At 39.1% G+C, this 22,520-nt stretch overlaps 3 protein-coding genes across 4 annotated transcripts; 2 read left to right on the forward strand and 1 right to left on the reverse strand.

Annotated features, from left to right (window-relative positions):
- Positions 1-170: 170 nt before the first annotated feature.
- On the reverse strand, positions 171-3,887 carry LOC137936133 (cell division protein FtsZ homolog 1, chloroplastic-like). The gene is made up of 6 exons (XM_068780688.1): positions 3,484-3,887; positions 2,817-2,916; positions 2,376-2,605; positions 1,463-1,630; positions 797-1,030; positions 171-634 (listed from the first exon to the last, which is right to left on the reverse strand). Exons 1-6 carry the CDS (start codon positions 3,742-3,744, stop codon positions 407-409), a joined length of 1,221 nt encoding a protein of 406 aa, XP_068636789.1. The 5' UTR covers positions 3,745-3,887; the 3' UTR covers positions 171-406.
- Positions 3,888-6,734: 2,847 nt separating this feature from the next.
- LOC137936868 (uncharacterized) lies at positions 6,735-11,596 on the forward strand. 2 transcript variants are annotated; one of them, XM_068781802.1, is made up of 9 exons: positions 6,735-7,012; positions 7,145-7,250; positions 7,519-7,694; positions 7,964-8,109; positions 8,396-8,487; positions 9,189-9,526; positions 9,832-10,000; positions 10,411-10,634; positions 11,587-11,596. In XM_068781802.1, the coding sequence occupies exons 1-8, from the start codon at positions 6,864-6,866 to the stop codon at positions 10,594-10,596; spliced, it is 1,362 nt and encodes a 453-aa protein (XP_068637903.1). In that variant the 5' UTR covers positions 6,735-6,863; the 3' UTR covers positions 10,597-10,634; positions 11,587-11,596. The 2 variants fall into 2 exon arrangements, with proteins under 2 accessions (XP_068637903.1, XP_068637902.1); XM_068781801.1 differs by lacking the exon at positions 11,587-11,596 and adding an exon at positions 11,004-11,574 and having other exon boundaries at positions 6,737-7,012.
- Positions 11,597-13,902: 2,306 nt separating this feature from the next.
- Positions 13,903-16,303, forward strand: LOC137937325 (pollen receptor-like kinase 4). The gene is made up of 3 exons (XM_068782395.1): positions 13,903-14,587; positions 14,850-15,446; positions 15,541-16,303. The coding sequence occupies exons 1-3, from the start codon at positions 13,903-13,905 to the stop codon at positions 16,200-16,202; spliced, it is 1,944 nt and encodes a 647-aa protein (XP_068638496.1). The 3' UTR covers positions 16,203-16,303.
- Positions 16,304-22,520: the final 6,217 nt, after the last annotated feature.

Below are 22,520 nucleotides of genomic sequence, written 5' to 3' on the forward strand. Positions count from 1 at the left end.
CAAATGAGAATTTGATCATTATTATTTTAAAAAAATAATTAATAAATAATAAAATAATAAATAATGATCAATTTTTTTTTTTTATTAATTATTTTTAAGAATAATAATGGTTAAATTCTATTTTTTTCTTTTCTTTTCCATGGTTTCCAAACAGACCTTAAGACACAGACTTTTGAAAGTTTGGTTTTCAAGTACTTGTATGAAAGTGTAACAAATTCCAGTATGGTTTCTGACCAGAATTCATCACTATTGTAGCAAAAACTTCTTTCCTTTCCTCTCAGAAACAACTAAAATGAAATGATCCGGACAGGCAAGACTGCCTGAAAAATGAACAGATTTCACTAAAACCTGTAAATAGAACACCCCGGAATAGCTCGGCATTGGTAATTCGGGAAAGAGATTGATGTCAGAAGAAGAGTTTCCGAGAACGAGAATGTAAAGTAGCACCACTGGGAGCCTTGGCTTCTTGAACATCTACCAATTTGGCTGCCTTGGGGTCAGTCAGGAGCGTCTTTTGGAATGATTGTGAGAACCCTGTGGCAATTATGGTGACATGAATTTCACCCGTATATCTGTCATCAACTACAGCCCCAAAGATTATATTTGCCGAAGGATCTGCTAGACTGGTAACAACCTGCATTATTTACCAAACCAACACACTCAAGGAACAAACAAAAAAAATAAAAAATTTGTTGCAAAAATATATGAAGGAACACTTCCTAGATTGACTGCCTAGCAAGTTCTTCAGAACAGCCTCAATGAAGTAGAAAAGGGTTGCGTTGGGAGGTCAAAATACCTGGGACACTTTGTTTACTTCTTGCAAAGTTATATCCTTTCCTCCAGTAATATTATATACAATGCCTGTAGCAGATTCAATAGAAGACCCAATTAAAGGGGCTAAAGTAGCTTGTTCAGCAGCTTCCTCGGCACGTTTTTTGCTGGAGGAAACACCTACACCAAGCATTGCAGTTCCAGAGTCCTTCATGACAGCCTTCACATCAGCAAAATCAACGTTCACCAATCCAGGTATCTGCAAAATGCATAACTTCATTTCTTAATCTTTCCGTGCAGACCACCTCGGAAGACATGATAACCATGAAACTTAAAAAAAAAAAATCCTGAAGCTAGTATTGAAGAGAGTGTAAGCATAGTAATAAGAATATGATACACACTCAGCAATCAGCTAACTCAGTCACCAGCAATCTTGCTAGCGAGGGATCCTCTCTGTTAGTCTTAGTTATTTGTCACTGAATTCCTGGGCATGTTAAGTTTGTTGCTTCCTTTCTTATCTTACTTGGTGCATTTTTAGCATTTAGCATTGTATTTCCCGTTGTTCTTTGGCCTGTGCCCAGTTTGTTGAAACTGCAGCTTGTTCCCACTCCCCCCATTAATGAAATCTCCACTTCAATAATAAACAAAAGTAAGCACGATATTTATGCTCAGATATACAAAAACAACCAACCGTGATTATGTCTGAAATTCCTTGGACCCCTTGCCGTAACACATCATCAGCAAGAAGAAAAGCATCCTGAAGAGGTGTCTGTTCATCGACTAGGTCTAATAAACGATCATTAGGGATCACTATAAGAGTGTCCACATTCTTCTGCAACTTCTCAATGGCCTCCAATGCCTGAAAAGGTTTCAACAGGAGAAGCACCCATCGAATTTGGCTCAATCAGCTCTACAAGGCAATTGAGCAAGAAAAAATGGAATATTTCTTAAAACATTTTCTTCTCAAAATCTCACATAAACACAATGAAATAAAGTTGCAAAAGAAACTTTGAAAATGTAAACACTTCACAGTGGTTGACTTATGACCTCACAGCTGCATCTAGTACTTCTTGACACAATTATTCAGGTTCGAGGGAGAAAAACTGAATGCAAAGGTGACTCTCTCTCAAAAAAAAATAAAAAAAATGCAAGGCCACTTGGTGGATGTTACCAACTACTATTGAACTGAAAATATCGAAAACTAGACAATTGTTTAATGATAAAAATTTGCTTCATGCAACATTGTTTTCAAAACGAAATTTTCATCATTTATGCTCTATTGTGGATGATTGATACTCCAGAACCTCAGCCTCAAAGACAATGAAAGCCTCTGCCAGGGTTCTGTTTAGATGGTCCACTCTACTCTCCAAGTGAAAGGTTTTAAATGATTAATTGTCCTCCATCAGCATTCAAGCTTTCCGATAAATGCATACTTCCTGGCATGAAAATCTACTCATGAAAGGTATACCACGTACTACTAGTACTTCCCACCATTGGAAAGCAAACAATTCCTCACTAATCTGTACAACGTCCCACCTCAAACAAATTAATATGAACTTAACAGATTCTGATGAAAATATCTTCGTAAAAACAATGGTACATGCCTGTAGAGATCTTTTGCGACCTTCAAAACTGAATGGATATGTAACCACACCAACAGTCAAATAACCAGCTTCTTTTGATATCTGAGCAACTACAGGAGCAGCACCAGAGCCAGTGCCCCCACCCATACCAGCAGTAATAAAAACAAGATCAGAGTCCTTAAGAGCATTTGCAATAGCATCCTTGGATTCTTCTGCAGCTTGTTCTCCAAGAAGAGGATTCCCGCCAGTACCTGCATCTCTGAATAGAAAGACTTAGTAATTCTACTGCTTGAACATAACCATCATAGGAAGTGGCAAGTACTTACCAGTCTCAAAACTTGGTTATATTTTTCATTATTGGGAACCATCTAGTAAACTAAATTTATTTTATTTTATTTTCCAAGTGCATGGATGAAATCACACAATCGATGGGACTTCTCCTCCAAAGATAGACCACCTGACCTAGTCCGCGCGTTATGAGCTCCCCAATTTGAAGTGGGTTATTTGCAGCTGAAGTTACCAAAGCTTGTGCGTCTGTATTTATACCATAGAACTCTACACCCTGGGATTAAACAAGCAGATAAGATAATACCAGTAAACCTTCAAAGTACAAAACGTTAGAATACAGAGAGATGCTGAGGAAATACAAGAGAAAGTAACACTTCTTTTGTTTTGGACTGAAGTGTGGTTTGAGATTGGAAACACGTCAAGAAACGCAAAAAATTAAAAGACAAAAGCAAAAATTCCATATAAGAACCGAAAAAAAGAAACATGTACATTTCAGTCGAAATCCGCAGACAGAAAAGTTCGACAAACATACAAGGGCACGTTTCTATACTTGGAAGAAAGCGAAAAAGGAACTGAGACCAGGCGAGGGAAGATATATAACATTTGGGTCATAAAAGTCATCAAGAAGACCAACAAGAAGTACTTCGCCATCCAACCGAAGTTCCTCTTCATTTACCAGATTCCGAACAAAATCAAGATGAGGTAATATGATCAACACTACAGCGACAGATAAAGAGGAATTGGAAATAGCCATCCAAATCCAAGCATGAGAAGAAAAATCTAAAGAAACGACAGAAGAACCAAGACAGTCTAGAAACCAAAAGTGAAAAGAGACACCTACCTGTAGGCCACTTCCAACCATTCGATTCACGGCATTATTTCCTCCCCCACCAACGCCTACCACTTTAATCCTGGCCGACTCCATTGGAACAAACGACAAGGAACAACACACACTGCAATCACCCCAGCTCCGCGATGTTCCCCACCGAGACTTGGAGCCGACATCGAAGCGCCCCGTGAGCTTCCGTTGAGACGCAATACAGATTGAAGGAGAAGAAATCAAATGTAGCTGGTTTGGATTCGCAAGCTGAAGAGAAGCCATTCTCTGCAGCTAGCTTACTTCCAGAACGAAATGCCGAAGAGACAGTGAACGGGATCTCAGAGGGTTTAGGGCTTTAGAGCGAGGTGTGAGAGGAGCAGAAGGAATCCCAGAAGGAAGGTAACATTCTGATGCTGAACAGAGACCGCTTTTGGACTAGCTGCTTTTTGAACGGATCCGAGAGGCGTTGCGTTCAGGTCAGGATTTTTTAAACTGTAGATTACACGGCCACACACCCCCGTCTGAGGCTAGGCTCGAACCTAATCTCACTCCAAAACCCACTATGTGGCCATTGAACTAAAGACGGGGTGTGTGGCCACACCACCATTTTGACTGCATTGTCGATATCGGTAATGACAATTTCTTTTTATACAGGACTAGTCATAGTAACATCGTAATAATCCATCCCCATATTTATTATTCCAAATCCTATTAACATATTGGAATAAAAATCATATGGGAAGACCTAAATATGTTGATTTCTAGGGATAACACCTAAATATGTTGATTTCTAGGGATAACACATACACACAAGATATCTCAAGGGAATGAGAGAAGAGAAGAACTCTAGTTCTTAGGAGAGAGGAGAGAAAAAAAAAAAGGAAAAGAAAGGGAGGTGTATGGACGAGTTTGAGTCAAGAGGAAGAGGTTTGAATTCTCTATCATGTGCCTTTATGTTATATTTATAGTTGTGGGAAAGTATTTACAATGACAACAATGCCCTTAGTTATGCCCTTTATGTTATATGCTTCAAAATGAAAAAAAAAAAAAACTTAAAGGACATACACCAACTTGTATAATTATAATTTTATGTCATCTCTATGAAAATTCCCGTTATTTACTAGTTATACCACCCCTACACAGTGGGTGTCTTTTAATACTCCCCCTCAAGTTGGTATTTGTAACTTCATTTTGCAAATAATCTTGGTCAAGAAACTTGTGTGCTTGAAAAATAAATTTTGATTGTCTTGTTTTGATTCATCTTATTTTTGTTCACATTTTGGTTGTAGTTTTCATTTCTTCTCATCCTATTCTGCCCCTTGGATAATTTGATTCAACTTATAGAATTATCCCAACTTGAAGAAAAAATGTTGTAATAATTAGCTCCTCTATCAAAGTGTCCCAGGGATAAGTATTCAACCAGACACAAACACTCATACATGGGTGATAAAAATAGGAGTCGAAACCAACCTCAAAGGATTTAGAACAAAATAGTGATAATAATCACTAAAGAGGGTAATGTCTATCACTCAAAAGACAGAGATAAAAAACCCAAATGGTACCAATAAAAAAATCTCAATGGACTTAAAAACACCCATATACAAAAAAAAGAGGATCAACCAAAATGACGAACCAAGGGATTGGCCTAAGAGGGTAAACGAGAGTAAAAAATGATGGTTGAAAAAAGGTAACCGAGTAAAATGGTAATGGGGGATTAAAGGAAGAAAAAATAACCACCACCGTGATAACAAGGAGACTATAATGGTAGTACTGAAATAACTTAATAAATTTGACCAAATATGACCCAAGAGTGAGATAAAAAATAATTCCACTATGACCATGATGATTGAGGAAACTTTAAAAAATCTCCAAGAAGATGGAACATGATAATGAAAACTTTCTAAGTATATATTTCTCATGTAAGACAATTAATTTTTAACATAATTTGACCAATTTTGAAAGAAAATATTCAAGGGATAAATTCTAGAATAAGGGAGATTTAGGTCACTAATATTCAGAATTTAGAATAACCAAACAATACTTTCTAATTCAAAAAAATTAGACTTTATCAAAAAGGAAACTAAACTCATATAGGGAAAAACTTATCTTAAGGAATCTAATGTAATGTGAGATAAAAAAAAAGTAAACTTTTAAGTAAGGAAAGATACTCAAGTTGGTAAAATCTTGACTAGAAATTTAAAAACAAATAGGAAACCTATTCAACATTAGCAACTAAAAAAAGTGAAGAAAAAAATTGGCTTAAATTCGGATTTTCACATGCAACATGCTACCAACATAACATTTGATTCTTCAAAAATGAATATCTCTCTCCAAAAAGATCAAATTTAGAAACAGTTTATTGTGATAGAAAGAAGACTCACATAGTTTTCTTTTTATGTATGATTTTGTATATAAATTCTCATTCATGTATGTACAAACCGTTTAGAAAGTTGAGGTTTTTTGCTGCTACTTGAAATTTTTTCTTGTTTGACCCCTTCTACTTCATATGTCAATTTTACTCTATAAAAAAAATCCGATTGTATAAATTATTTTTGTTTTGGAACCTAGACTCAAAGATCTTTCCAACGGTATATAATTTACTATATAAAACATATGGGTAAGAGAGTGAGAAAAACAACAAAAAATAAGGTTTGGGAAAGAAGACTAAATGGAAAAACGAGAAACTCCTTTTTTTTCTTCTTCCTTTTCTTCTCCACCTTCTCCTTTTTCATCTCGTATCTTTTCCCACTTTAATACCATGTTGATTTTTAGGGATAACACATGAACACAAGAGATCTCAAGAAAAAGAGAGAAGAGATGAACTCTAGCTCTTGGGAGAGAGGAGAGAAGAAACCAAAGGAGAAAATGATGAGGAAAAGAGAGAGAAGTGTATAGACGAATTTGAGCCAAAAAGAAGAGGCTTGAATTCTCTAGACTATGCCTTGGGTCTGTATTTATAGTTGTGGGAAAGTTTTTATAGTAATTACTATGCTCTTAGGGTTATATGCTTCAAAAAGAAAAAAAACATAAGAGGACATATACCAGCTTGCATAATTATAATTTTATGTCATCTTTATAAAAGTTCTCCTTATTTACTAAGCAGACCACCCTTACACAAGTACAACCGTTTTCCCCTTATAGATTACAATGACATTCCTAGTCACTAAAAAACAAATTTGAGATAAACCCAGGTCCTATTAAGACCCAAGGTGTCATATCATGTATATACTGGCTTACCTTCATTGGTTATCAAACTGGGTCCTTACTCCTCAAGAGTAGATGAGGCACATTATCTGACAATCTACTACAGCCCACTTCAAACCCAGGTCCCCGAAGGCGCCAGTGGCCCTTCCTCGATTCGCTGCACCGGCCATGTCCTCAGTTTCGGTCAACCGAAGAACATGGTTATGCTCCTGAAGAACGGAAGTCTCAGGCTTCTCACGACAAGTGAAAAGATTCGGCGGCGTCCCATGGAAAATCAGATAACAGAGAAGGTTTTTGTACACTATAACCACACAGATCCTTGCAGCCCCGCAAGGTGGACGACAAGGTTACCTTTTTGTCTCCACCTCGTTCCTGATTATATCTTTAAATAAATGTGGATGTGGAGCGGTTTTCCTCATAGGGGGTACTTTTTCTTGATTCCTGATTTTTGTTTACTATGCCCAATATTTGTTTTCAGGGAATGCTATCAGTTTATGTATAAGAGGCCGTGGAAGCCGGTTGTGGATTTCTACTTTGATCTTGTCAATGAGAATTTGTCACTTTCGAGCCTCTTTGGTTTTGAGGTAGATTTTTGTATTTACTGACGGCATTCATCATATCTCTGCTTGTGTGTTTTATAGTGATTTATTTATTACTCGATATGCTGCTCTGAGTGCAATAAGCAAGAGCCATGACCGGTATAAGAGAATTTCATTGTTAACTTCTAGCAAGCAGTTGCTCTTTTACCCATCTGAGACATTCCTACCTCTGTCAGTCTGGTTTTTCTCATTTCCCATGGTTCAAACTAGTCTCTTGCTGTACTCCCTTTTTTCTTCTGTTTATTTGTTATAGAGGCCCGTGTTTATTCAAAGACCAAGCGAGGATGACCATGAAGTTGAGGAACGCAAATTGAATTGTAAGGTTAGAACAGGAAGATGGGCAAGAACAACATTTAAGATAGTTCTCTCATATCATGGTGCATCCTTTGACGGATGGCAGAAGCAGCCAGGCCTAAACACCATTCAAGGGTGAGAAGTTTTCTACTATATTTTCGTTGAGTGTTTTGAGTCATTTTCTTCCCCTGCTCTTGATTGTGAAACTGTTACCTCTATTTTTTTCATTTCACTGAGCTCATTGAGTACAAAAGATAATTGATTTTTGAGAATTTCGCTTGAGTTGCCTCACTTGATGTTCTATGAACACATTCGTATTGATGATTGATTAATGCCAGCAGAACAAACATACCTTTTACAGATTATTAAAGAGGAATTTTACGAAGAATTATTTTCTTCTGCAGTTTGGTGGAAAAATATCTTGGGACTTTTGTGGATGACCGAAAATTAAAGCAGCTTAAAGAAAAGTCTTTGCCCATTGAAGGTTGTGCTTCAGTTGCTGGGCGTACTGACAAAGGAGTCACAGCACTTAACCAAGTCTGTTCATTTTGTATGTTTCCTCCTTTGTGGTGACTATTTTAATTTCTCACATCTACGCTACAATGTGAATTGACTGCAGAATTTAAGTTTATAATTTTAGAAATTGTTCCACTCACTAACCTATGGTTGTTTTTGAGAATAGTGTGTGGGTAATTACTCCCTTTTTTTTTTTTTGTTATTGTGGGAGAGAGCATTGTGGGGGTTGGGAGGTTTGTCTTCTGCTGTGGCACAATCTTTCATTCTGTTTTATGGGCTTTGATATAGCTTCTTAGTGGCAGTGGAATTCTTACTTGTAGATACTTGGAGAGAAGATGTGAAAAGTGAAGACATCAAAGAAGCTATCAATAATGCAGCACCTGTAAATATCAGGGCCATATCTATATCTAAGGTGCTTCATTGTTTCCCTGTTTCAATTAAAGTATCTTAATTTCACACTGTATAAATATACAAATGTCTTTTGGTGTAGTTACAAGCTGGAAATTGATCTATGCATTTCACAAATGTTGGCTCCATTTGAGTGCAAGACATTTCATCTTGATGAAATTGATATGCTTTTAGTCTAATGCAATTCAACTGTGGAATTGATGCTTTCGAGTTCACTTTTTTTTTTCTTGGTGCTAATCCTCTTATGTATGCATCCAAGTAATATTCTTTCCGAAATCATCCCACAAAAATGTCCTAATGTTCTCCTACTATTTATGTATAGTTTAGTTGGTATCAGAAAATTTTGTTTGGCCAAATTGATGATCCTTCATACAATTTCTTAAGTGTGGGGGGAACAGCGCCCTCTACTTTTAACTCAAGGCGAACTGCTAGCATTTGTCTCAAGTTAAAGTCAGCCATTTCTACTGAGAAACCACACATAACTACTTGCGATATTCTTTCACCAACAAAATTGTGAGTAGCTCATTTGTCTTGCAATTAGAGCTTCCCCTTTTAATTGACTACTTTTTTCATTGGATTTTTGCTATTATCTTTTGTTATTTTGTCTAGTTCAACGAGCGTCTTGACAGAACTATCTCACTGCTTTATACTTCTTTTTTCTTATCTTGGGAAGCAAATTTTGATATAAAATGAAAAGCATTGTAGGTATCAAGGGTGTTTCATCCTAACTTCTCAGCCAAATGGAGGCGTTATTTCTACATTTTTCCTGTTAGTAATGAAGAGGAAGTTCAGAACAATGAAGGGGGGACAGAAAGTGACATTTTCGGTTCTTGCAGAGAGAACAAAGGGCCGAAGCAGCACTTTGATGGATGTATGGAAGAAAACAATGATTGCTTTAATGTATATAATGAAGATGATGATATTGGAAGAACTAAACCAAGAAGCTTCCATGTAAGTAGAGTAAATCAACTTTTGCAGCAGTTGGAAGGGAAGACTCTATCCTATACAGTGTTTGCACGGGATACAAAAGCTTCTAGGAGCACGTAAGAACTGTTTCAATCCTGTTCTTTCCTGTCCATATACAGATTCATCTACTTGGTCAACACTATATCGGTGTTTGCCATGTGTCTGGCATGGATAGTCATGCATGCATGTAGTACTATTTGAAGCCATCCACTCCGTACTGTCCATCATGTTTGTAGTATTCTGCTGTACTAATCCTGTAGCACACTGTTTGTGGAGAGTCAAACCAAGCGCATATAATTTTGCTTTTTGAAAGTAGATCCAAAGTTGAATTTGAAGAGTGGAATTGATGATTATTGAGATAACTTGTTTCATATTTTGTCAGTGGTCCTCCAACAGAATGTTTTGTTTACCATGCTCGAGCAGCAGAAGCCATGCTACCTTCCACCAAGCAGCAGTCTTCTAGCCATCCATCACAAGCAGAAACGGAAGTTAGAGTGTCACAAACTAGAGTAATGTGTGTGGAGCTCATTGCAAACCGCTTCTTGCGTAAGGTAATTTTTTTTACTTCCACATACTGCCTGTAGATTTTTCCACGTGTGTTTTGACTTCCACATATTTCTTGTAGATTTTCCATGTCGGTCTTCACACTCGGTTATCTCCTTCATGAAATTGTCTGTTCTTTTACTGCATACCATGCTCTACACAGTTTGTTTGCCTGACGTGTTGCGGCTTGAAATTCTTCATATTGAGTCTACAAAAAATCATCTCTATCAGGAAATAGCTGACACTTTCCTCCTATGGAATTTCAAAAGAAAATACATTTAGTCTATAAATTTAATCTTAAATTTTAGGAAAGTGAAAATGAACATATGACAATAACCTCTTGTTTGGATTTGGTTATCACATTCAGCATATTTTTGAGTGTCTGTGTTGTAATAATGTGTACCTTTCTGTTTTACAGATGGTTCGGGTGCTTGTGGCAACATCGATCCGAGAGGCAGCTGCAGGAGCAGAGGATGATGGTTTGCTAAAGCTGATGGATGCCACTTGCAGACGTGCCACTGCACCACCAGCCCCACCTGAAGGCCTCTGCCTTGTTGATGTTGGCTATGGAGAATTCAAGCCAGAAATCTGCCTAATCCCCTAAAAATGTAGCAGGGGACTGGGTGATCGACTCAATTGGAGGTAAATCTTAACTTTCGACTGAAGTTTGAAGCTGTAGGATTAGTCGGTGGCCCGTATATTTGCTGTACAAAGCATTTTTACAAAACAGAACCCTGTTTGCTAATCTTGAGGATCCCATTTCTGTTTCTCGAAAACTAAACAAACTCCACAGAATGATGCTTGCAACCAACTTTCACATCGCTTCTATCATGGTTGAGCTGATAAAAAAAAATCTGTGAATTAGCCACAACTATTTGTGTATGTGATTAGAGCAGGTGAAGTCAGGGGGTGTTAGTCAGACCTAAGGCCTTAGATTGCATATCAAGGAACCACCACTAAGTTCAGTTGTCCAAGCACTAAATTGCTTAGTTTCTTATTCTCTTTTTGCAGGTACAGATCCTAGTTTCTATCCCCTCACGGCGTTCTACTATCTGAAGTGTTATAGTTTGGTACAATTGATGTTATCTTCTAGACAACAAAATATTAGATTCTATTAAGAGTTGAACAATCTGGTGAAACAATATCCAAGCAAACAGTTTTATTAGAACATTCCCACATAGTTCCGGGATAAGGAAGATGCTGCAGTTATTACATGGGAAGAGGTTTCATAATTTTTGTTAGTCATTTTGGTATACACCCAGGTTTTTAAACTTCATCATGGTATATTTTTACATGGACTTCTACTTGAAAACATTCATGTTTAAAAGCCACAAAGAAAACAAATAATAAGATCGATAAATGCATAATGTGCTAATTGTGTTGTTAGCGGGTCCTGAAGAACTCATGTAAGTTCATTGAGTCCAAACTTGGAATAAGAAGCAGAAGAAGCATAGACGGGCATTTACAGCTCAAGTCTGAAACAAAATGGCCGGAATATGAATCTCAATTTCTGTTATCAAGGGTAGATGGCTGTGCTTGGCTTTTGGAAGTTGATGTGATTTGAATAGTAATGATTGTGTTTCTTAGTAAGCAGCCAAAGAAGGGAGAAGAGTTTCTATGAAGAGTCCATGCCTAGGGGTGGCATCGAATTGAGCCGGTTGGTGAGTAGTTCGAGCTCGACTCGGTTCAATTCGATTTATCTCGATCTTGAATGTATTCGAGATCAAGATCGGGGTTCGTTTAAGTTAATGAGCCGAACTTGAGCGCACCATGGTTCGGTTCAGAAGCTCGCGAGTTGGTTCGTTAACAAAGCTTCAGGGATTCGACAGTGGCAACTTCGGAGTTCGGGGAATGGATTTGAGGCTAGCAAAAATCGGAAGTAAATCGGTGTTGGCAATGCGAATGGGATTGCAATCTGCCATTTTATGTAAGTTTTGGTTTTTTATTTGATGTTTTTCTTCTTTGTTCTTCGTCTCAATCGATTTTTGTAAACAGTGTCACTAACAGAAGTGAGTAGGCTAATTGATTTTTCAAGTGATGCGGGCCCGATGGTGGATGACATGGAGGCACTCCCTCTCTGTGCGTGGTTGGTGGTTGGATTTTTTTTTCGAGTCAGATCGGACCGGTTGAGTGGGCCCCATGCGTTTGAGAACCGTTTCAAGAATTTGGTTTGCTAGCCCTTGTCCAACTCTCAAGGTGGCTTCTTCAATTTGACTAAATGACATTTAATCACTAAAGCTACCCAATAAAAATGACAAGCCTAGAGTTGAGATACTCTCCCACATTTCCTTTCAAAAATGAATTAACCTTAATCTTAAACCTAATTAACTAACTTGATTGGTCTGTAATTTATAATGTTAAATAAATATTCATGTATCAATACGTCCTATTCAATTGATATCAATAGTTAAAACTAGTTCTAGTGTGGCCATAAATAATAATTTATTTTAACATGTATTTTATACAAAGTTTTAAATGTAGTTTCGAGCTCAAACTTAGTTAAAATTATTGGGCTCGAGTTTGATTACAATTTTAAGCTCGAGGCTGGGCTCGACTGGAGCTCAAGTTCGAAATATTTAAATCAAGCCCAACTTGAACATAGGTAAGTTCAGGCTCGACTCGACTTGATGCCACCCCTATCCATAGAAAAACAAAAACAAAAAAAACAGGGCATTTACAGTTACAGCTACCCAAGAAGAAAACAACAAGAAGAACCATCCAACTAGAAAAACACATATTACGCTATATCTATTATTTAATGTAATCATCATCTCTTTTCCCACCAAATTTTCTCATTATTTCATATATATTTTTTTAGTTTTAAAAGCTTTGACCCCACTTGCTTCTAAATAAGTTAATTATATGATATTGAGTTTCTAATTTCATTAAAGTTTAAATGTTGATATTTTGTGATATCTCTATTAGTGCCTTTTCTAGGAACAAACATTTGTAATAGAAATGCGTTTGACCATTAATGCCTCCTGTTTCCTATAAACACTTTTCTAGTTAAAAGATTTTACCAAGAAAATCATATAATTTTTTAGCCAAGATGGACCAAAAAACTGTATGAATTTTTTTTAATAATTATTTGATAATGAATGTTCTAATACTTTTTGCATGAGGGAACAATTTTGTATTTGATATTTTATTTTAATGAAGATTTATAGGATAAGTTAAATATGTAATGTATGATATTGATTATTAATTTATATTTAATTTTTGCTAAAAAAAAGTAATAACAGGTCCATTTAATAAAAAATTAATGTAATTTCTTAGTAAGGTACTGATAAGATTTTATTTAAAGGTTTTTTTTTAAATATGTATCGTAGTTTTTCCATCCAAGTGTAGTAATGGGCCTAAAGGAATAATTATCCTCTTTTTTTTTCATTATTTATTGTATTTTACTATTTCTTTACCCTGAAATTAGAGTTATTTTTTATATTTAAAATTAATTAGTTTTATTTGTGCTTGAATTACATGTATCTAAAAAAATATTATTTGTAGAATTCTTATTGGGGGTTCTCTGTTTTTGTTGATTAATTAGTACAACAATGAGAGAGAGGGAGAGAGCTGTAAAAAAAGCTGTTAATTGGTTAGCAAGGATAAACATAAAAAGTAAGTGGCCGGCCGGCCTTCTCTCCCCCAGCTGGAGATTTGCAGTGCAGAATCCGTCAACGGCGATGGCCATTTTTGAACTTCCAATTTTGTCATTTGGTCGATATTCTCCACCTTCCGTCTGCCACCTGTTCTGCGCCTTCTTGGCTCTTCACGCCCATCCCCTACCTTCTCTCCATCCTTGTCTCTTTCCTAAAATCTCCCGTTCCCTCCTCAAAACCCCTCTCCCCTCCTCCATCCCGCACGCCTGCTTAACCTCTTCTCTCCCCTCCGACCGCCCGGGCCTTCCACCCCAATGGCCCGCAGCGTCCCTCCTTGGCCCCTCCCCGGCGTTGTCATCCTCCTCTCCTCCCTCGCCCTCTTTCTTTTCATTTCTCCGCCTGTCGCTTCAGCGCCGGCCGATGATGCTGATGCTCTTCTGAGATTCAAGGAGTCCTTGGGGAACAGCGACACGTTGAAAAACTGGGTTGTCGGCACCACTCCATGCCGACTACGCCCGAAGCCGAGGTGGGTCGGGGTGCTCTGTTATAATGAAACCCTTTGGGGCCTGCAACTCGAGAACATGGGCCTCACTGGCATGATCGACGTCGATGCCCTCGTCGGCCTAAATCACCTCCGGACCATTAGCATCGCCGGAAATAGCTTTGATGGACCCTTCCCTGATTTCTCCAAACTGGGCGCCTTGAAGTCGGTCTACGTCTCTCGTAACGCCTTCTCCGGCGAGATACCGGCGGAGGCATTTGCCAGCATGGGCTCTTTGAAGAAGCTGCATTTGTCGCATAACGAGTTTACCGGGAGCATCCCTGTCAGCTTAACCAGGGCGGGCAAGCTCATTGACCTGAGGCTGGACGATAATCAGTTTACCGGGAAAATACCGGATTTCAAGCAGGCAGGGTTGAACTTCGTTAACGTGTCGAGCAACCAATTGGAGGGCCCGATTCCGGCGGTTCTCAGTAATTTGAATAGCAACCTCTTTTCAGGTATCTGTAAACTGATATCCATGCATGCGTTTCTGATCATCTGTTGCAGAACTCACCCTTCTCTAATGGTTACATTAAAGAAGGCGACCAAGTTTTTTTTTCTCAATTAATTGTCATTTATAACGTGTTTTCCGCTAGTTTTAATGCTTTTAAGATGAATAATTCAAGTGCCTATGTACTGAAATTTAAAACTAATTTGAGTTGAATTAAGCGCAAAAACTGCAATGAAGGTTATGATTTACGTTTCGGAAATCCTTTACAGATAACAAGGATCTATGCGGGAAGCCTCTGGACATGTCATGCGGATCCCCCAAGAAGAAGATATCGACGGTCCTTTTGGTAATCCTCATCCTTATAGGCATAGCTATCGCGTTGGGGATCCTCTGGGCTATCTGGGCGTTCTTCCGGCGCGACTCATCTGAAGAGGATGAACTCTCGCGGACGGCAAAAGGAAAGACTGTCGACGTAGACGGACACGAACAGGGGTCTCCAAGGTACTCGAGCGTGGAGTTGAAGACGGCGAGAGAGCAGCAGGAGCAAGGAAGGCTGGTCTTCGTTGCCAGCGACCGGGAGCGGTTCGAGTTGCAAGACCTGATGAGAGCATCAGCGGAGGTTCTCCGGAGCAGCAACTTCGGCTCGTCCTACAAGGCAGCGCTCCTGAGTGGGTCGGCCCTGGTGGTGAAGAGGTTCCGACAGATGAATGGCGTAGGAAGAGAAGACTTCCAGGAACACATGAGAAGGTTGGGGAGGCTGAAACACACCAACTTGGTGCCACTGGTCGCTTTTTACTACAGGAAGGACGAGAAGCTGCTGGTTACCGATTTCATCGGCAATGAAAGCTTGGTGCAAGCGCTCCATGGTAAGTTGAACAAATTCCATTCTTCTGCGTTTTCTCTGCATCAATCATCATCGTCAGCGTCGTCTGTCATGATTGATCAATTTGACATGAACAGGCAACAGAAGCCCAAATCATCCGACTCTCGACTGGCCAGCGCGTCTAAGAATCGTTAAAGGAGTGGCCAGAGGACTGAGTTTCCTCCACATGGAGCTTCCAACCTTGATACTACCTCACGGGCACCTCAAGTCCTCCAACGTCGTCCTGGGAGAGAATTTCGAGCCTCTCCTAACTGACTACGGCCTAGACCCTGTGATGAGCAAAGACGCCAAGCACCTCCTTGTCGCGTACCAGTCTCCAGAGTACGCCCAAACCGGCCAAGTGACCAGAAAGAGCGACGTATGGAGCTTGGGGATACTGATCCTCGAGATTCTAACAGGTAAATATCCTGCCAATTTCCTCCCCCAGGGCGGCTCGAACGATGACGCCGATCTCGCGGGCTGGGTGAACTCAGTCGTGCGGGAAGAATGGACGGGAGAAGTGTTCGATAAAGACATGGAGAGGACTAGAAACGCCGAGGGGGAGATGTTGAAGCTGTTGACGATCGGTCTGGGCTGCTGCGAGCTCGACATGGGGAAGAGATGGGATCTAGAAAAAGCAGCGAAGAAGATCGAAGAGTTGAAAGAGATGGAATACGACGATTCATCGTACGCCAGCGATAGCGACGTCTACACGACGGCAGTGACAGACGATGAATTCTCTTTCTCAAGGAACAACTGAGGATGGACTGAAGCAGAGGCCTCGAAAAGAAAGGGTCCGACGAATACCTTGACGGAGATAGCAGTGGTGGCGAATATCGGAGCTATAATGGCGATCGAGAAGAGGAGATAATTGTTGTTGAAGGCATGGGGCGGCCGGGGGGTGGAGAGGGGTTGGTGCTTTAGTGTTCAATCCTCGAGGCGGAGTCCAAGATCGAGAGAGAGGATGGAGTCGCTTTTGGATTTGAATAAGAAGTAGAAAAAGATTTCTTTCTGTAGTTTTCTTTTTTTTTTCTTTCTCTGTTTCTTTGGATTTTTCAGTGTCGATTTCGCGGAGGTCGATAGAGAGAGACCAAAAACCAGAAGAGGTAAAGACTAAACGAACGGAAGTTTGTTGCATGCATGCACCATCGAAATCGGTTCACGTTTGTATAGAGAAGACCGTTTTGGTAAAGTAGTAATATTTGTCAATCTCATATGATGCCCTCCCTCCACTTTTGAATGTCAATTCCTTTATTTTATTTTATTTTGTTAAAAATCTTATTTAGAATATTAAAATTACCCTTTAATAAATAGGATAAGATTGGCTGAAGAAAAAAAAAAATACTTGCCTTTGAAACATTGTTATAACTAGTTTCTTGATTCATTCCCTCTAAATATTTTTGTTTAAATAAATTAAGTCCCTCAATAAGGCAAATATAATATCATTTTTGTAGGAAATAAAAGGATACTAATGGCATCTAAAACTAGAAATCAAATTTTCAGCATCTTATGAGAAGGATAGTTTTGGGCCACTGTAATTTTGTCATTCCTTCTAACATTTTAAATTTCGAGATTTTTGCAATAAAGGTAGCAACAAGCAATTATCTTTGTCCCTATTCAACCACCAACTTCGGAGTCGCTATTGTAATACAAGTCCAAATTTCTTCATCAAATGCCAAGTCGAAAATAGCTGTGAATTAAAACTAGTCAACTAAGGGAGGTTGTGTGATTCACTTGACAAATCATTCAAAGACTTAAATTAAATTTGTGCATGGAGATTGAATCAAATAACTAAATCGTAGATAAGACCTTATATCACCCGAAACCTTGTAAATTTCTTTTTGTTATACTTATGGTCATGCTGCTTCATAGACTGGACCTTTTGTATGTTGATATTTTTGGCATACCTAGTGGGACCTATCTGCATTGCAGCACTTTTTCAAAAAAACTTTTAAAAGAAAAAAACAGCCCCAACATCATGGCATCTCAAAGGTGTATAGAATAGAGATGATTTCAAAGCTACGAGCTCAAATCTAAGTTAGTAAATTCCACAGAAGGTAGAATCGATTATCATCCAACTAAACCCAAGAAGGTAGTCAAATACACAATCCATCATGAAGCTGTCATAATGAAAGGAGTTTCCATCAAACACCACTCATTCATGTCTAGGTACTTGAGTAATAAAACGAAAGCGCTACGGCTGAAATTGTGTCCTAAAGTGGAAGAAAATAAAAAGTTTAAAACTTCAAAATGTGTGAAAAAGATCATACATCAATTAGATCTTTGGGTAGTCACGTCCTCAACAACTGTAGATGAAGAATTTTGCCTCATAACTCTCTTGTCTTTCAAGGCCCATGGTGTTGGTGATGGTACAACAATGCAAGGAATGTTGCAATAAGCCTTCTAAAAATATGTGAGGAATTCCCAATGATCATGGCAAGAAAGCTCACCACAACTAACTGCTCCTAGAGTTAGCATATTTGTCCTTTTGGTACAAGCAAAAACTTTGGAGGAACAATTTGTGGAGCTTCAACAAGCAATGAAGGAAATGGACAAGCAAATCAAAGGCAAGAGATGCTCAAATTATACAACTCATGTCCAAAAATCATTGATAGCAAATCTTGGAGAATCTTCCTATCCCAAAAATCCTCCTCAACCTTGCTCAACTTCAGTAGGTACATCTGTTGTTGCTAGTTGTTCTAGCAATAAGTCAACAAGTTCTTTAGCACAGAAGGAGACACCTTGTCAATCAACTCTCTCAACTTGATAATTGAAAATTTTGTTCGAGACCTTCAACTAACAGACTAAGCAAAAATAACATCTCAAATCTATGTTTGACCTTATAGTAGGAGAATTTAAACTTTAAGAATGCTGCTTGAAACAAGCTGCCCAAGTTCCAACACTTTGATGGAAAGGACAACTCAAAGTAACATGTTGCTGACTTCATTGAAACTTGTAAAAATGATGACACATATGGTGACTTGGTGGTGAAATAATTCAACAACTCATTGAAAGGAAATGTATTTTGTTTGGTTTGTTGAACTTGCATTGAAGTCCATTGACAACTATCTGGCAGGAGCTCAAAAATAAATTCCTAAGTTGATTTTATAACGGTCACTATAGTGTCACATTGGTAGAGCTCATCAATATTACCAAGCAATGAATGAACAAAAAAGCAATCAACTACATTAATCATGTTAGATTCTAGGGTTTCATATCTAAAAGAGGTTAGAGCTAGAGAAAAAGGGAAGAAGAAGAGAAGAAGAGAGAAGAAGACTAGGCTTGAGAGAGCTCGAGTGGTAGAGATAGGATTTTCACACACAAGGAGCGCTTGTTGGTAATAAGCCTCTCCCCTTCACTTCTTATTTATAGATGATGGTTAGAAACCCTAGTACAAGTGAAAGAAAAGAGAAGCTTAAAGTCTTACAAATTTACAAGTTGTGTCACTCATCTACTTAATTATAAGAAATGTCACTAATGCTTCTTCAACACTCCCCCTTGCTGATTTCCAGGATTCTATAGATGATAACTTTAGGAAAAAGAGAGAAGGAAGAAAGAAGAAGAGAGAAGAGAAAGAGAAGATAGAAATATGGTACACGTCTAAGGAGAGGGTAGGAAATTAGGGTTTTAGACTTGAACCAAATCTTCCCCCATAAGTCATATTTATATGTATAAAAAATGTCAATATTACAAGTATTCACCCTAATAAGAGTGAATAAGAGATAGAAAACGTAAACTAATTATATCAATGTCATCCTAATTGCATCATATATTCCAACACTCCCCCTCAAGTTGGGAGGTAATGGCAGTGATCCTAGCTTGAACCAAATAACATAGACGTAGTAATAAAGTCCTCCATCACAGTGTCCCAATAATAAGTACGACACCAAGTACAAACTCTCAAAGGGTAGAAATGGGTGATAAAACATAAGTTGAAACCAACCTCAAAGGATTTCGAACAAATATAGTGAGTAAAAGATCCACGGGTACCAATAAAAAGTCTCAATAGACTTAAAACACCCATATGAATAAAAGGGGCCAACCAAAGCAATGCTCCAACATGGTTGACCAATAAGGTAAGTGAGAGTCAAATAAAGGATGGTTGGAGAAAGGCTACCAAATAACAATGGGTAATGGGTAAAGAGAAAGATAAGATGTTGAGGCCACCATGTGTTTTATTTTTCTAAGAAATTCAAATTTCGCATTAGAAGAACCAATGTCGACAACAGTCAGCAAATAATAAACCCAAGGCAAGCAACCGAGGAGTTCTTCAGAAATAATGGATCAATCAAAGAGACACAATAGTAGTAGTGGAAATGAGCCAACACCCAAATAAAACATACCAAATATACAGATATATAGCAACGGATAACTGGTAAATAGTAAAAGTTCTTAAGAGTAATAAGAACACATAAGATAACTTGCAATGAGTCCATCATTGACAAAAAAATAACAATAGGTTGTGCACCATGTAATAAGCTCGATCCAAGTAATAGACTGCCAATAATAAGTTGAACCGAGTGTTGTTGGATTCGAGAGCTACTGAAAGGACTTCAGAAAAGAAGGTAAGATGTCTAACTGCTAGCAGAATAATAATACTCTTCTATTATAATCAAGAATTCAAATCAAGTTACAAGGTCTGCATCTTCCCTTCGGCAGTGCAAGGACTTAACCAATGACATCGACTAAATCCAAATAGAACTCAAGAGAGCTAGAACATAAACACATACTAAGCCAAGACATCATACTGAGAGCTAGAACTAGAGAGCTAGCCATATTAATTCAATTTATTAGCAGCCAATGATATTACAAGAGAAATCAACTGCTGCTTGAGATAACTGAAAACTAGATCTCAAAGAAATTTATGCTTGAAATTGTTGCTACAAAGAAATACACTGGACTATAGCAAGACAGACCCATAACGTATTCAATTAATGATTAGAGATACCAAAGCATTAGCAAGGCATGCCCATAACATATTCAATTCATGATTAGCAACGTGACATGTTGCTGATTCACCAACTACATAAAATAAACCACAAGTAATTAGTACCAACTGTTGGAATTTTGCTGAATAATCAACAACGTGGTGGAGTCTCTGTGGACACACATAGTAGGCAGCAGAACAGTATAGACACATAGATGAATTCATATCATCTTCATCATGCTGGAATTAAAAACTCATGTTAATTCACCAGTTAGATAAAAACATCAAGAGCAACAACGTCACCAAATATATCTCAGCACCAAGTGTATATTTCAATTAAAAGAACAATCATCAATGAAAGCACCAAGTATTAGAGGAGTTTCAAAACGTGCAGAGTCATCATCAACGTGCTGGAATTCTAGGGAGAGGAGAAGGCAGTAGTTGCTTCTCTTATCAAAGCAAGTGATAGATTCTGAATTTTTGTTGCTAAGAGAATTTAAATTGAAACTCTCTTACTATGATGCTTAACGACTATATCAAACCAGAGGAAAATAACCGAGAAGAAACTAGTTTTTATTGCTGGAAGAAGAAGCTCTCTTGATCTCTACTACTGTAGTTACGTCTCAATAGAAAACAGAGAAGTGAACAAGCTCTGCAATTATGGAAGATAAAAAAGACAGCAACATACGTCTAGGTAAAGTTCTGGATTCCAGAACCCAAAAATTTGTTGCAACATTAGAGGTGATCAAATAATAAAAGTGTTTCAAATCTCCCTCATCTCCTCTCTTTCCGATTACTTCATGGTTAGCCTGAAAATTTGGTATAAGAGAGCCAGACTGGGAAGACTTACCAAGTAGTGAAGATAACCTCTACTGTAAATATACTCAGAATAGATAAACTTGAGAAAGCAAGCTCTAAAGCTGAGCCTACGTCAGAATCATTGCAAGAAATCTCATTCAATTTAAAGAAAATTGCTGGAAATAGAACTGGAAGACAACATGCAAGAGAGGCAATGACTCAATTAATTTGGTCTGGTCCGAGTTGCGGTCAAAATCGTCGCTTGATTAAACCCAATTTCCTAACTTAGGAAAACATTAATTTTACAACAATTATCTCCTTCCCCACGGCGCCAAACAGAGCATGATGGCAGAACTCGCTTCTAGGCAGAGTGAGACGAGGGGCAACCAGCCGAGTCCAGACGGTAGACCCACATTCCCACCACACTGCTCCAGCACTAGGAAAGGCAATGCACATACGGCAGAGGAAGCGCGTATGGCAGCCATCCAAGTTTGGGATGTAACGCCGGCAAGCCCAGCACATGCCTTGGCGCAGCGCGCACACAAGGCTGGGCAAGTCGCACGCAAGCTAGGCAGGCAAAGCGGGGTTACACACGCCCCAGACTCCAGGCAAGGCGCTCGCGCGCACACAGACTCCAGGCGAGGCGCCCGCACGTAAGACTCCAGGCGGGGCTCCCGCGCACAGAGGCATGGAGCCTGGCTCCCACGCACAGTGGCATGGCGCCCGCACGCAGAGGGATGGCGCCTGGCGCCCGCGCCCAGGACTCCAGGCGCCCGCGTCCAGGAGCCCAGGCGAGGCGCCCGCGCACAAGACCCAGGCGGGGCGCGCGCGGCCTGGCGCCAGAAGAGTCTGGAAGACTCCAGAAGGTGCCAGAAGGCACCAGAAGCGGAAATCTCCAGGTCTGACAGGTTTTCTGGGCCTCTCTAGAAATTTCTAAAGGCCAGGGACAGCTGGCACGATTTCGTGAGTTTCTAGAGCCTTCCAAGGCCAGGGAGGAGGCTTATAAATAGGAGGGACCTCTCCCATTGTAAAGCATTCTTGAGCATTCTTTGCATTCATTGCTCTCCAAGTGTATAGAGAGTTTTAGCCTTCAATAGAGTTGAGCTTTTCTCTTCCATCTCTTTGGTCTTTCCACTGTCTCTTTGTTTGGCAACATCGAGTGTGGAAGGTTGGGAAGAAAATCCGAGGCACAAGGAGGTTGACTAGTTCTTGGGAAGAACTAGGCCGCACGGGGTAGATATTCCGCTTGGCTAGACAGACTTAGCCAAAATCTAACCGCGTGACAACTGGTATCAGAGCAGCATTTCCAACCATGGCATCCACAAGTGACGATGTAGCAGCTAGAGGTATGGA

This window comes from Aristolochia californica, unplaced genomic scaffold (assembly GCF_029961685.1).
Source record: "Aristolochia californica isolate CCGP_79_NKW_82.1479 unplaced genomic scaffold, dmAriCali1.0.hap1 SCAF_7, whole genome shotgun sequence".
In the NCBI taxonomy this organism is placed as follows: domain Eukaryota; kingdom Viridiplantae; phylum Streptophyta; class Magnoliopsida; order Piperales; family Aristolochiaceae; genus Aristolochia; species Aristolochia californica.

Excerpts from the sequence above, each read along its gene's own strand:
- LOC137936133 (XM_068780688.1), bottom strand. The coding sequence starts at position 3,744 with ATGGCTTCTCTTCAGCTTGCGAATCCAAACCAGCTACATTTGATTTCT. Across the intron at positions 2,917-3,483 it reads TGGTTGGAAGTGGCCTACAG|GGTGTAGAGTTCTATGGTAT; the intron begins GTAGGTGTCTCT and ends GTTTAATCCCAG. Across the intron at positions 635-796 it reads AAGTAAACAAAGTGTCCCAG|GTTGTTACCAGTCTAGCAGA; the intron begins GTATTTTGACCT and ends TAAATAATGCAG.
- LOC137936868 (XM_068781802.1), top strand. The coding sequence starts at position 6,864 with ATGGTTATGCTCCTGAAGAACGGAAGTCTCAGGCTTCTCACGACAAGT. Across the intron at positions 7,695-7,963 it reads GGCCTAAACACCATTCAAGG|TTTGGTGGAAAAATATCTTG; the intron begins GTGAGAAGTTTT and ends TTTCTTCTGCAG. Across the intron at positions 10,001-10,410 it reads CAAACCGCTTCTTGCGTAAG|ATGGTTCGGGTGCTTGTGGC; the intron begins GTAATTTTTTTT and ends TCTGTTTTACAG.
- LOC137937325 (XM_068782395.1), top strand. The coding sequence starts at position 13,903 with ATGGCCCGCAGCGTCCCTCCTTGGCCCCTCCCCGGCGTTGTCATCCTC. Across the intron at positions 14,588-14,849 it reads GAATAGCAACCTCTTTTCAG|ATAACAAGGATCTATGCGGG; the intron begins GTATCTGTAAAC and ends AATCCTTTACAG. Across the intron at positions 15,447-15,540 it reads CTTGGTGCAAGCGCTCCATG|GCAACAGAAGCCCAAATCAT; the intron begins GTAAGTTGAACA and ends TGACATGAACAG.